Source organism: Marmota marmota, unplaced genomic scaffold (genome assembly GCF_001458135.2).
Source record: "Marmota marmota marmota unplaced genomic scaffold, marMar, whole genome shotgun sequence".
NCBI lineage: Eukaryota > Metazoa > Chordata > Mammalia > Rodentia > Sciuridae > Marmota > Marmota marmota.
In genome coordinates, this window is record NW_026000260.1 from 198,740 (window position 1) to 211,482 (window position 12,743).

At 36.4% G+C, this 12,743-nt stretch overlaps 1 protein-coding gene across 9 annotated transcripts in view; it reads right to left on the reverse strand.

Annotated features, from left to right (window-relative positions):
- Brcc3 (BRCA1/BRCA2-containing complex subunit 3) overlaps positions 1 to 12,737 on the reverse strand; it is a 38,865-nt gene extending 26,128 nt beyond the window's left edge. For 3 of the 9 annotated variants that reach the window (XM_015507526.2, XM_015507524.2, XM_048796800.1), the window contains exons 1-5: positions 12,475 to 12,737; positions 11,832 to 11,848; positions 10,855 to 10,912; positions 6,846 to 6,965; positions 1,574 to 1,661 (exon numbers count right to left, since the gene is read on the reverse strand). In XM_015507526.2, coding sequence (XP_015363012.1) covers positions 1,574 to 1,661; positions 6,846 to 6,965; positions 10,855 to 10,912; positions 11,832 to 11,848; positions 12,475 to 12,597 — 406 coding nt within the window. In that variant the 5' untranslated portion in view covers positions 12,598 to 12,737. Of the gene's footprint in view, positions 1 to 1,573; positions 1,662 to 6,845; positions 6,966 to 10,854; positions 10,913 to 11,831; positions 11,849 to 12,474 lie in introns of those variants that run through there. The other 6 variants (XM_015507528.2, XM_015507525.2, XM_048796801.1 and 3 more) reach the window with 5 other exon arrangements.
- Between the last annotated feature and the right edge of the window lie 6 nt (positions 12,738 to 12,743).

Sequence of the window (12,743 nt, forward strand, 5' to 3'; positions counted from 1 at the left end):
AATGATCAAGAATAAACAGCACCCAAGAGTGAAAATGAAGTAAATATTTGCTGAAACCATCACTGAAAATGTAACGTTGTGTAAATTATCTCTGTATTGCTATATGACCTGAGTAAAATTCTTAATATCTTTAAGCTTACATCCTCATGAATTAAATGATAATAAATAGTATCCCTTCTCTCACAGGGTTTTATATTTTTAAAATTGCAAGACTTTTTACTTTTAGCACAATGCCTAGTCTATCAAAGGTACTTCCTGGGCATTAATTCCATTTCATTTTATACATGACCATGGAAAATTGCTTTTTTTCTCCTTACCCCACCCCTTTTTTGTCAATTATTTCCTAACCTCTAGATAGAAGCAGAATACTGTTTGACTGTCCCTATCATGTTACTCACATTGCTTTTGTCAAGGTAACCAATAATCTATTCTTGGTCCTCAATTTACCTGGTATCTCAGCTGATCACTCCCTCCTCAGTTTTCATTCTTTCTACCTGTTCTCTTAATGTCTTGGTTGATCTTTTCCAATCTGTTTTGCTGGGTTCTTCTTATCTTTCCACTCAAAATATTGTCATGGCTTACTTTTCTGCCCTTGAATCTATGCGCCCTCACTCACTGAGGAATTTCATCTAGTTCCATGGCCTTACCTTTTTAATCTCTTCAATCATCTACGTGACACTTTAACTTGGTTGTCTTAAAACAATGCTACTCAAATTTCTGAACTATTTGTTACCTATTCCCAAGGAGCTAAGGAACTTGAACTATAGAGTACAATTAATGTACTGCTTTCTTCAGTGAGAAAGCCTTCTTTTTTAAAAATATTTTTTTAGTTGTAGATGAACACAATATCTTTATTTTTATTTATTTATTTTTATGTGGTGCTGAGGATCGAACCCAGAGCCTCACGTGTACAAGGCAAGCACTCTACCACTGAGCTACAGCCTGAGAAAGCCTTCTTAAAGGAAAAAAAAAAAACTGAACTAAACAATGTGCTTAGTGATATAGATGATACAGGTTCTAACTTCAGTTCTGCCACTTACTTAACCCACCAAGTAGTTATTCTACTTCTTTCTAGAGTGTCAGAAAAAGACAAAAATCAATCATGATTTGCAAGAAAAAGGTTGGTAAAAAGAGTAAAAGCAATTTAGTTACATTATACTAATTAGAGGAGTGAGAATATAGTCCCAACAGCTAAACTTGATTATGTATAAACAGAGATTGTAAAAATCAATTTTGCTAAATTAACACTTTACACCTGTGAGCCTTCAGAATGGGCATGTACTAGATAGCAATCAGCAATTTCAGTTACATTACTTTTGATATCAGCTCATTGTTGGGCTTTATTCTTGATTTCCTGAATAGAAATAAAAATTGAATACTGAAAATTTCCCTCTCACTAATAAAAATGACATGAATCATTACTTTTTAAAACATGGAAAATAAATCAAAAGAATGACATCTATTTAAGGACAGTCAATTAATTTGTGATTTAAAACAGCCATGGTTTATGTAATGAAGGAAAAATGATATTCATTTCTGAAGATAATAAATGCTACAACCCCATAATACTCACCAACATGTGAAGGCCAGACAGTTATATGAGGATGGGAATGATACCAGCCCACAACTCTCATGGGGCGACCTGTTAATTCAGCCAACCTGTGTGTTTGTCAAGGTATTTTCAAAAGGTGGAAACTAAGGGCTCAGAAAGCATCCTAAAATTTAAAGTGAAGCCATTACAATTTAAGTGCAACAGAAGAATGAAATAAGGTTGATGTAAATCCTCCTAATCCGATTTAGCTAATGTTTGGTCACTCAAATCCTTACCACTGTTATATGAAAAGAAGCTTATTTAAATCCTCAGATGTCACTTACATTATCAGCTTGAATCTTCTGTCCTGTCTCTCTAGTTCTGGTTTACTTCCATCTTTTTACTGATTTTTTAAAAAAAAATAAATGACAGCAGAATGCATTACAATTCTTATTACATATATACAGCACAATTTTTCATATCTCTGGTTGTATGTAAAGTATATTGACACCAATTTGTGTCTTCCATTTTTGAAAAAAGAAACACAAAGGTTGTTTGTTTTTGGTGCTGGGGATGGAACCCAACCCAGGGCCTCATTCATGCTAGGCAAGCACTTCAGTACTCTACCCCTCAGCCTAACAATTTGTTTTATTCATTTGATTTCTCTTTGGCAGGTTGTTAATGTTTTTGTTGTGGTTTGTGGTGGTGGTATTGGTACTGGAGATTGAACTCAGGGGCACTCGATCACTGAGCTATATCCCCAGCCCTATTTTATATTTTATTTAGAAACAGGGTATCGGTGAGTTGCTTAGCACCTTGCCCTTGCTGAGGCTGGCTCTGAACTTGAGATCCTCTTGACTCAGCCTCCTGAACCACTGGGATTTTATAGACATGTGCCACATGCCCAGCTAGGTTATTAATGTGAACAACAGCAAATACAGTGAATCCAGAGATCAAAGAGCAAAAACCCCAGTTAATTCTCCCTACTTATTTAGAAACATCCCCCTAAAAGAATATCTTCCTCTTTTGTTATAAAAATAAAAGTTTCCAATAACTATCTTAAGTTCAAACATGAGAATATTACTCAAAAAATTTTCTCAAGACTACTGCTGCTGTACTATAAGATGTTGATTAATTTTTCTACAAATTATACTAAAACGGGGCTGGGGATGTGGCTCAAGCGGTAGCGCGCTCGCCTGGTATGCGTGCGGCCCGGGTTCGATCCTCAGCACCACATACACACAAAGATGTTGTGTCTGCCGAAAATTAAACAATAAAAATAAAATTAAAAAAAAAAATTATACTAAAACACAATAATCCTATTCATACAACTAAACCTAAGAACAATATTTTAAATGCATTTTTAAATGTTCCAGTGCCAAGAGAAATTACTTAACTTCTCTTAGCCTGTTTCTTCTGTTGTACACTGTGCAGAAACATGCTTTTACACAACAGTGGAAATGTTTAGCATGGAACTTGGCTCCTAGAAAATAGTTAATAAATGGTGATTATAATGTTAAAGTGGAGCAATGTATCTACCTGTCACCCAATTTTGGAAATGGGCTCATTTCAGTTTGAAAGTAAAATATGTGTTTCCAATAATAAACATCTTTTTTACACAATTAGGAATTTTTACTTTGCCCAAGTTTGCCTTTGTTTTTTGAATACCAATGAATAGATTTTCTGCTTCTAGCCAAGCCAGATACAAAGACACTGGACAACATATATGAACCAACCATTTTCAAGACAATGATCATCATGCAAAGAAGGCCAACAGATGAGAAATGAATAAGGTGAGCCCTTGAGAAGACATCCAGGCCACAGAATAGGAGGGAATTTAAAGTGGAGCTGAGTGGACCATCCAGAGTTTAGGAGATGAGCCAGAGTCTAGACAGGTGGAGCTTTCCAGGGCAGAGAACCAGAGCGAAGGGAACTGCAGAGGGAGAGAACCCTACATCCCCAGTGTGTCCCATTTGAGTATTCAGCAGACCACAGGGGAGCACAAGCACGTGAGGAAACTACCTGAGGCCTGGGAAAGGCTCTGCCCCTCAAGAGGATGCAAGTAACTGCACAGCACTCAGGGAGGAAAGAGACCAGCAGCTTTCCCCACCCACCAGGTGGGGAAGGTCACATTGTCAGGGAGGCATCAGGCAGGGCACTCACGAGGGCCGTGCCCTGTCAGCGCAGAAATATGTCTCCTACACTGAGCTGCCCTGGTCTCATGTCCTTCGTCCTCAAAGCAAGACCCAGAGGGAAAAAACCTTTTCCAAGTCACTCTAACAGCATCCCAGAACACAGCTCAGGGCTCTGTCTAGGAATACAGAAATACCCAGCGGTCCAGGAAGAAGGTGGAACGGGACATCTGATACCAGGGATACAAAGCAGCAGGAAAATGCAACTCATAGAGAGGACAGAGACAAAAGATTAGTGGTTGCTAGAGAATAGGGCTGGTAAGCAAAAAGAACATGGGTTTGTCTGTAAAGCCAGCATGAAGGGGATCTTCATAGTGATGTAACAATTTTGTATCTTGACTGCTGTAGTGATTACATGTATCTATACATGTGACAAAATAGCATACAATTATATACATTCTATCCATGTAAATGCCCTGGTTTATTATACCACAATTGTGTAAAATATAACCTTCGGGGGAAACCAGATTAATGTTACAGAGAACTTTTTTTTAAAATGTATTTTTTTTTTTAGTTGTTGATAGACTTTTCATTTTATTTATTTCTATGTGGTGCTGAGAATCGAACCCAGTGCCTCATGTATGCCAGGCAAGTGTGCTACCACTGAGGCACAGCACCAACCCACACAGAGAACTTTCACTAACTTCTCATGAATCCATAATTATTTCAAAAGAAAGAATTAAAAAACCAAGATACAAAAGATATACACTAGAAATTGATAAATTTGACTAAATAAAAATGCAATAACTTGGGGCTGGGATTGTGGCTCAGTGGTAGAGCACTCGCCTAGCATGTGCGAAGTCCTGGGTTTCTATCCTCAGCACCACATAAACATAAATAAATAAATAAACATATTGTGTCCAACTACAACTAAAAAAATAAATATAAAATAATGCAATAACTTAACTAGGGAAAACCCAAACACATACCATAAATAAACTGAGAAAAATCACTACCCTTATAGCAAAATGTTAATTTCCTTAATATATACAGTGCCTATAAGTCATTAAAAGAACATTATCAAGTGTTGAGGAGTGAGATTAGCCAAACTATATTGTTATATTTTGTGCATGTATGAATCTGTAACAACAAATCCCATTATTAAGTACAACTATAATGCACCAATAAAAATCTGGAAAGGGGAAAAAGACCACATTAGCCCTATTAAAAAAAAGAATATTATGAAATCAATAGAAAAAAGGACAAAGGAAGCAATCAGATAATTCAGATAAAAATACAAATGACTCTTAAATAAGCACAATTTTTGCTCATCATATTGATAACAATAAAAAATCATTGGTAATTTCTTTGGACACCTACAGGATTTTGATTGGCAGTTAAACCTTTCTAGTAACAAGATTGCTATATTACAAATGCCATTTAAACCTTCATCTAGATATAAAAGAAAAAGTACAACTATATTTTTGTTGAAATGAGTAAAAGAAGAGCTGCAGTCATAAATCCCTTGGAAGCAGCTAATAAGGTAGTTCTGAAAGTTGAAATAACTGGAACTGGTATCAGATTTCACTGCTATATCTGATACACAGAGTGAATATTGTGTACTCAGAAACCCTGGAACCAACGGCTATACCAATCTGGGAAAGCAGCAGTGTTGAGATTTAAAACATAAAAAATATATCAACATCCCTCTAGAACAGGAAATTACATGGTTGGCAGGAAATGCATAAAATGGAAGATGAGAAAGCTATAGTAGCAGTTTAACTTTTCATAATGATTTTGTCTTGCATATTAAATATTTGTAGATAAAGTTTTATTGAAAGGGTTCACTTGATGACTACTTATAGAATTATGTGAATAGCAAGGACATGTATTATGGATATATAATTTTTGATATTTAAAAAAAACATTCTAAAAGAATGTAAAAGCTGTATATGTAACTCAGAAAATTCCATCTTTTTCAAATTTCAAATTTTATATTATAACATAAAATTTCTTAGAGGAAATACTCTATTTGTGTAGACATTTTGAGTTATAAATTCTAGAAACTTAAATCCAGTACATTGGAAAAAGAAAATAACATTGTTACTTTTGCATTTCTATGTCTGATTGGGAGATTATGCTATAATAAAAAGGACAGATGCCTAGATGCCATTGTATAGTGTATATATTTTTATTGAAATATCAGGTAGTACTATTGATATCTTTATTTTATTATAAATTCCTAATAAAGAATTTAACATGTTTGGATATTAACAGTTCATTGGAAACAAACCATTTTTAACTTCAATTAACTTTAAAAACAAGCATTTTGAACAAATAAAAAGTACCTTTAGGAATTGATCCTATAGATATGCACATGTTTATGAAATGCTGTCTGTACAAGGTTATTCATTGCTGCACTTTAAAACATATTCATAAGGACAGGTGAAATAAGTGATGGCATCAGAATGAGGCACCTCTGTATATTGAATTGAACAAATCTGATGATACCCTCCCTGTTAGGTGAAAAAAGATGGATACAGCATGTCATAAGCTATCATAAGTATTAAATACTTTTCTTTTTCAGAAAGAAAAATATCCATATATATTTTAGTATATAGGAAAAATTGATAATCATTGTTATGTCTCCGGAGGGGCCAGTACCAAAAAAGAAAAGAGAGATAGAGCTAGAGATAGAGAGATAGAGAGAGAGAGAGAGAGGGAGAGAGGGAGAGAGAGAGAAGAAAGAAATGGGATCATAGAAATTGGTGCTATTGCCTTGTTCTTTGTTTTTGTTTCTGGTTTTTTTTTTTTTTTCTTACTTACCTAGCCTTGTGCTGCTATTGAGCTAAAGGAAAGAGGGGCACAAAGGAAAGAAGGGAGAGTGGGGAATGTGGAGGAAGGTGAAGGGGATTCCCCATATAATTCATTGTCATAATATTTGACCCTGGAATCTTTTGACATTTAGGAGCATAAATATATAATTCTTCCAATAAAAGCCACTCAAAAGGAGAAATAGAAATTCTAATTAACCCAACAATTGCATCTGAGGGGTAAATGTGAAAACTGGGGAATAGTTATCAGGAAGAAAATTTGTGAAACCACCTAAAGTCAGATGCCTGCAGCAAACAAATCAATGTGGCACAGAAGCCCCAGAGATTCTTTTAGATCAATAAGGATATCTCTGCCTCTGTTGAGGCCGCAGATAGCTGCTCTGGAGAAATTTCTACTCGGTCCTTCCTCTTATCAGAACGTCGCAAGATGATGACAGAATGAATATGAACAATTCTGACGGTGTCAACCTAAAGGAAAACCCAGAGAAATCATTACTTCTGTCTCTGGCCAGTAACACTTCTCTCTCCAATCTCCTGTCAATTAGTTATAGGACTGCATTTTATTATGATATCAGGTTAAAGATTCCCTTTCAGGAAACTGACACTTTTCTCATGAAAAATGAAATGTTTCAAATAAAGAAATCCTTCCTCGATATACATATTTCAGAAACAAAAATATAAAAGTTAGTATTTAGACAAACTTTGCATATCAAATGCTGACAGTTCTTTGAATTAATTCACATTTTCTTTTTAAAAAAATATTTAGTTTTTAGTTTTAGTTGGACACAATACCTTTATTTTATTCATTTATTTTTATGTGGTGCTGAGGATCAAATCCAGGGCCCCCGCAAGTGTGAGGTGAGCACTCTACCGCTGAGCCAGTCCCCTCACATTTTCTTTTTCTTTTTTTAATCTTGTTTATAGTTGTAGATGGACAGCATGCCTGCCTTTCTTTCTTTATTTATTTTTATGGGGTGCTAAGGATCAAACCCAGTGCCTCACATGTGCTAGGCAAGTGCTCTGCCACTGAGCCACAACCTCAGCCCAATACACATTTTCTTTAATAAATAAAAAGCTGTTCAAGTGATGATTTGTTGAAAAGCAATTAAGAGTACCTTTGTAAAGCATCTCAAAGATTTTAAGTTCAGCTACTTGTAGTTCCCTATTTATGGTCCCATTTCATGGCTGTGTGCCTTTTCACACTTTCCCTTCTGTTTTTCAGCCTTTTTTCACTTTGTGGACCTTTTAAATACTTTTAAGTTTCCTGATAATCCTACTGAAAAAAAAAAAAAAGAATTGTGCCAGGCATAGTGGTGCACACCTGTAATCCCAGCAGTTCGTGAGTCTGAGGCAGGAGGATCACAAGTTCAAACCAGCCTCAGAAACAGTGAGGTGCTAAGAAACTCAGTGAGACCCTGTCTCTAAATAAAATACAAAAGTGCCCCTGAGTTCAATCTGAGGTACCACCCCCCCAAAAAAGAATAAAATGAAAAAAAAAAAGAATTGTTTTCTACCATGTATGACTTCTTTTATAACACACATATGTACACATTATTATTATTATTTTTAAATATTTATTCTTAAGTTTTAGGTGGACACAATATCTTTATTTTACATTTATGTGGTGCTGAGGATTGAATCTGGTGTCTTGTGCATGCTAGGTGAGCACTCTACCACTGAGCCACAACCCCAGCCCTATTATTATTATTATTATTATTATTATTATTATTATTATTATTTTGTACCAAGGATTAAACTCAGGGGCACTTGACCACTGAGCCACATCGCCACATCCCCAGCCCATTTTGTATTTTATCTAGAGACAGGGTCTCACTGAGTTGCTTAGCACCTCTCCATTGTTGAGGCTGGCTTTGCACTCACCATCCTCCTGCCTTAGCCTCCTGAGCTGCTGGGATTGTAGGCGTGTACCACCATGCCCACCCCACAGTTATTATTTATACAATTTCCTCCCTTACTAAAATGCAATTTCCTTTAAGAGCAGGGACTTCATTTTATTTATTTTCTATCACTAGCAACTATTTGTTGTGTCTAGCAACCACATTGTCCACAATAAATAAAACTAAAAGCAGGGATAAAAAGATTTATAACCTTTCAAGGAGCAATAAGACAAATAGCTGACTTTTGAAAGCTAAACAGAATGACATCTTATGAGAGCTACAAGAAAATATCTGCAAATCAAGAATCCTATACACAGAATAAAACCTTCAAAAATGAAGGAAAAATAAAGACATTTTCAGATGCACAATGGAGGGAATTCATTACCAGCACAGAATTCTTCAGGCAGAAAGAAAATCCCAGAAATGAAGAAAGGAATGATGAACACCATAAAGAGTAAACATTTGGGTATATATAATATATACTAACTGTGTGAAACATTTATCACAATGTCACAAGAGGCTTAAATATTCATAAAATTAAAATGCAGGATAGCAATAATCTAAAAGGCAGGAGGGTATACATGAAAATAAAATGTCCTAAGATTCTAGTACAGATGATCTCAAATTACAATTATTTTAACTTAGGACTTTTCAACTTGACTATGGTATAAAAGCAATAAACATTCACTAGAAACTATACTTTGAATTTTCATCTTTTCCCAGGCTAGCAATATGTGATATTCTTTTGCAATGCTGGACAGCAGCAAGGAGCTGTAATTTGCGATCAATGACACAAACAGGGGAAACAACAGGTATTCTACAGTGTACTATGTTGCTAAGCAATGATATTTGCTAGCTTAAGTGTATTAAATGTAATTTGGGCCTCAATATATTTTACTTACAATGGGTTTACTGGAACATAACCAAATTATAAGTCAAGAAGCATCTATAGATTAAAAAAAAAGATGCCAACACTAGCTAAAAAGACAAGACTTCTAAATTCATTAAGCTTAATATCTAATTTGAACAGTACAAATTTATACAAAATTCAAGATGAGGTCATGAACTCTTGGGAAAAAATCATATTATTAAGATTTAGAATATATTTTCAGGGTAAACCAATTCACACAAACACTCTCTCTCATCAGCAGAGAAGGTTTCAGTGCCTAAAAGTAATGAGCAACATTTAATGCACACACAGAGGAGGAAGGGTCCATAAAGGTTGGGGAAAGGAAAATGAGTAAAAGAAACAAATCAGTAACCCAGGAGAGTTCAGAGTTTCAGGGAGAAAGAGAAGTATCAAGAAATAATCTGTTGGATGCAGCAATGAGGAGATAGCTGGAGAGGTAGAACTGGACACCAGTCTGCAGTGGGTTTGACTGGGGAAGGTGAAGAAATTATATTAGACCATTCTTTTAAGACCTCTAACTATTGCCAGGTGCATGCCTATAATTCCAGCAGCTCAGAATCAAAGCCAGCCTCAGCAACTTGGTGAGGTCCTAAGCAACTTAGTGAGATCCTGTCACAGAATAAAAAATAAAAAGGGCTGGGGATGTGGCTCAGTGGTTCATTGCCCCTGGGTTCAATCCCCAGTAACACACCCATAAAAAAGAAGAAAGAAGTCTAGCTATTAAAGGAAGTATGTAGAATAGTTTCTATAGCAAGATATAGGACCGAATAGGGTTTTTTTTTTTTCCTTTCTGAAAATGAGAGTAACTTAAACATGAGTATTTGTATCCTAAGGGAAAAGAGCCAGGTGACATGAAAAGACTGATGATCCAGAAAAGTCTATGAGTAAGTTGCAGCTCTGAATAGGAAGAGGGTTTTTTTTTTCTTCATAGAAGAAGAAAGGAGGCTAATGCTTAGAGTTGAGAAGTTTGTATATAAGAATAAGAAGTAAGTGGGGTTTTTACCTAATAGCTAGGAGGAAGTGATTCATTTTAATTATATTTTTTCAAAAGAATTGGTGTGTGATATATTGGGGGAATTAACATTATACCACGATTAGGCTAGAGCATGGCAAAAAGGTTGGGTGGGAGTGAAGACAGGAGAAAAGCCAAAGTGGACTAATAACTATGACACTATGGATGGTCTGTATTTGAGAACAGAGGGATTGCATGAGCAGATATTGAGACACGGGATAAAGAGATAACAAACAATGTGAACTAGATGTCAAAATCTTAAAGAAAGGGCCATAATGAAGGCAGTAATGGCAAGGAGGAGTGGAAAAGGGTGGTATGATAGTGATTATTCATTCTGATCAAGTATTATAAATTGCCTCAAATAACAATGAATTACATTCCATTTTCAATGAGTGAATTCTTTGTCTGATTTCATTAGAAAGAACATCCTACGCAGCTATAAAATTTATTAATATTCTCCTGAGGTCATCAGAATAGAGAATAGAGATATCCCTCCCCATCTACAACTTTCTGTCATGCAGTATTCTAGCACAATACCTTTTCAGCAACTGTGCGCATTTCAGTTCCAGTATATGCAAATTTGGAGTCACTCCTACTGGGGATAAATTAGGGAAAAAAAGAAACTAAGGTTTGGAATAGAAAATGGAAGTTAAAGCAAAATAACAGGATTAACAGTTTTTGCAATGCGACCTTAGTAGAAACAAAAGAGGAGGGAAAGTGAACTGAGCTGAAGATTTCTAACTATTAAAGAGGTGGGCTGGGGTTGTGGCTCAGTGGTAGAGTGCTAGCTTAGCATATGTGAGGCACTGGGTTGATCCTCAGCACTGCATATAAATAAATAAATAAAAACAAAGGTCTATCAATAACTAATATTACATATATATATATATATATATATATATATGATATGAGGTGGGCTTGAGAAATACATTAAACTATACTTTGAAAAGCTATAATAGCATTCAAGCTATTATAGATCTTTGGGATCACTGTAGGGGCCACCAAGGAGAAGGCCACTGACCATTTACACAGAGAGGAATTTGGATTAACAGGGGGAAAGCCCTAAACGCATAAAATATCAGATAAAAAGAAAAATACTGGCGTGTTACTGGCATTGCAGGGAAAATAGCAAATGAAAACACATCAAGCAAGAAAATGAAAAATAATAGTACCAAATGTAAATATACTGGTAGTGTTGTTAATATGTTGCCTTTATTGCAGTTAATAAGATTCTATTTATGAGTGCTTTCATACATTCACTTATGATTTTGGTTCCTCCACTATGTCTTTCACATAAGGGCATATACATCTCAACTGAAAATCCTTCTAGTAAGAAATAAGGTGGAAATGAACCTTCAGAGTTGGGGTGGAACTCAAAGTGTATCACTGATAGAGTTCCAGACTCATAAAGGTAATTTAAGATCCAATCAATATACAATACTGCCAAACCTGTCATAATTTTTATTTAAGAATGCCTTAGAGATAATAAAATATGAGTAAACAAAAGGTCTTACCTTGTGTCATCATTCAACTAGAGTGGAAAAGAGCAGAAAATATTATTGATCACATTATGCTTATTTGATTACAGGGATGCAGATTATATGAAAATTAGGTCATGAGTTCATACATATCAACAAGAAAGACTGGAGAATTTATAGAATAAACAGCTGAATTGTATTTCCTCATCCACTTTCTCTCCTCTGCAACACAAAGAAAACTTTCGAGTCTCTGAAAGGGTTTCTTCTTTCTTAGGATCTTTGCGACGCTTTAAAAAGCTTTCTAGCTTTCTCGGTACCTCCACTTCTCTAGAAGGAAGGCTGGTGGCAAAGCAAGGGGCTCTAACCCTGGTCTGCAGGTCTGCTTCATATACTTTGTAGCCTTCATCCCACTCAAATGTATTTCTGGTCTGACTTGCAATTTTGGGCAATGGGTGATCATCTCTGAAGCAAGTCCCCAACCCCGTGGGTTTATGCAAATCGCTGAGGGCTTGCAGGAGGATGAGCAAGTGTCATGCGACAAGAAGAAAAGGCCACCGCGATTGAGCCACCTAAAAAATGTCCAAAGATCTAAGTCATAGGTTCCTGAGGCCTACCAGTCGCCTCAGGGACTACTGGGGACTGCTAGCAGGGTTCCAGCTACGCAGAATGACCTACTCACCTCCCCTATACACAGTCCCATCACCTCCTCCTTTTCTGTGCTCAGAGCGTGGTTGAGACAAACTAGGAAAGCATCAGACTCGAGATGAACCGCCTGCACCGCCTGTACCACCTGCACCGCCATCTTGATCCGACCCTGTTCACGTCCGCCTCGGGCCCACTCTGGCCTGACCAACCGGGTGCTCCAGCTCAGCTTCTCCAGCAACCGGCGCTCTGAGCTCCTCCCAGGCCTGGCCTTCCGCGCTCGGGTTCCGCGGGGGCGGAGCTTGG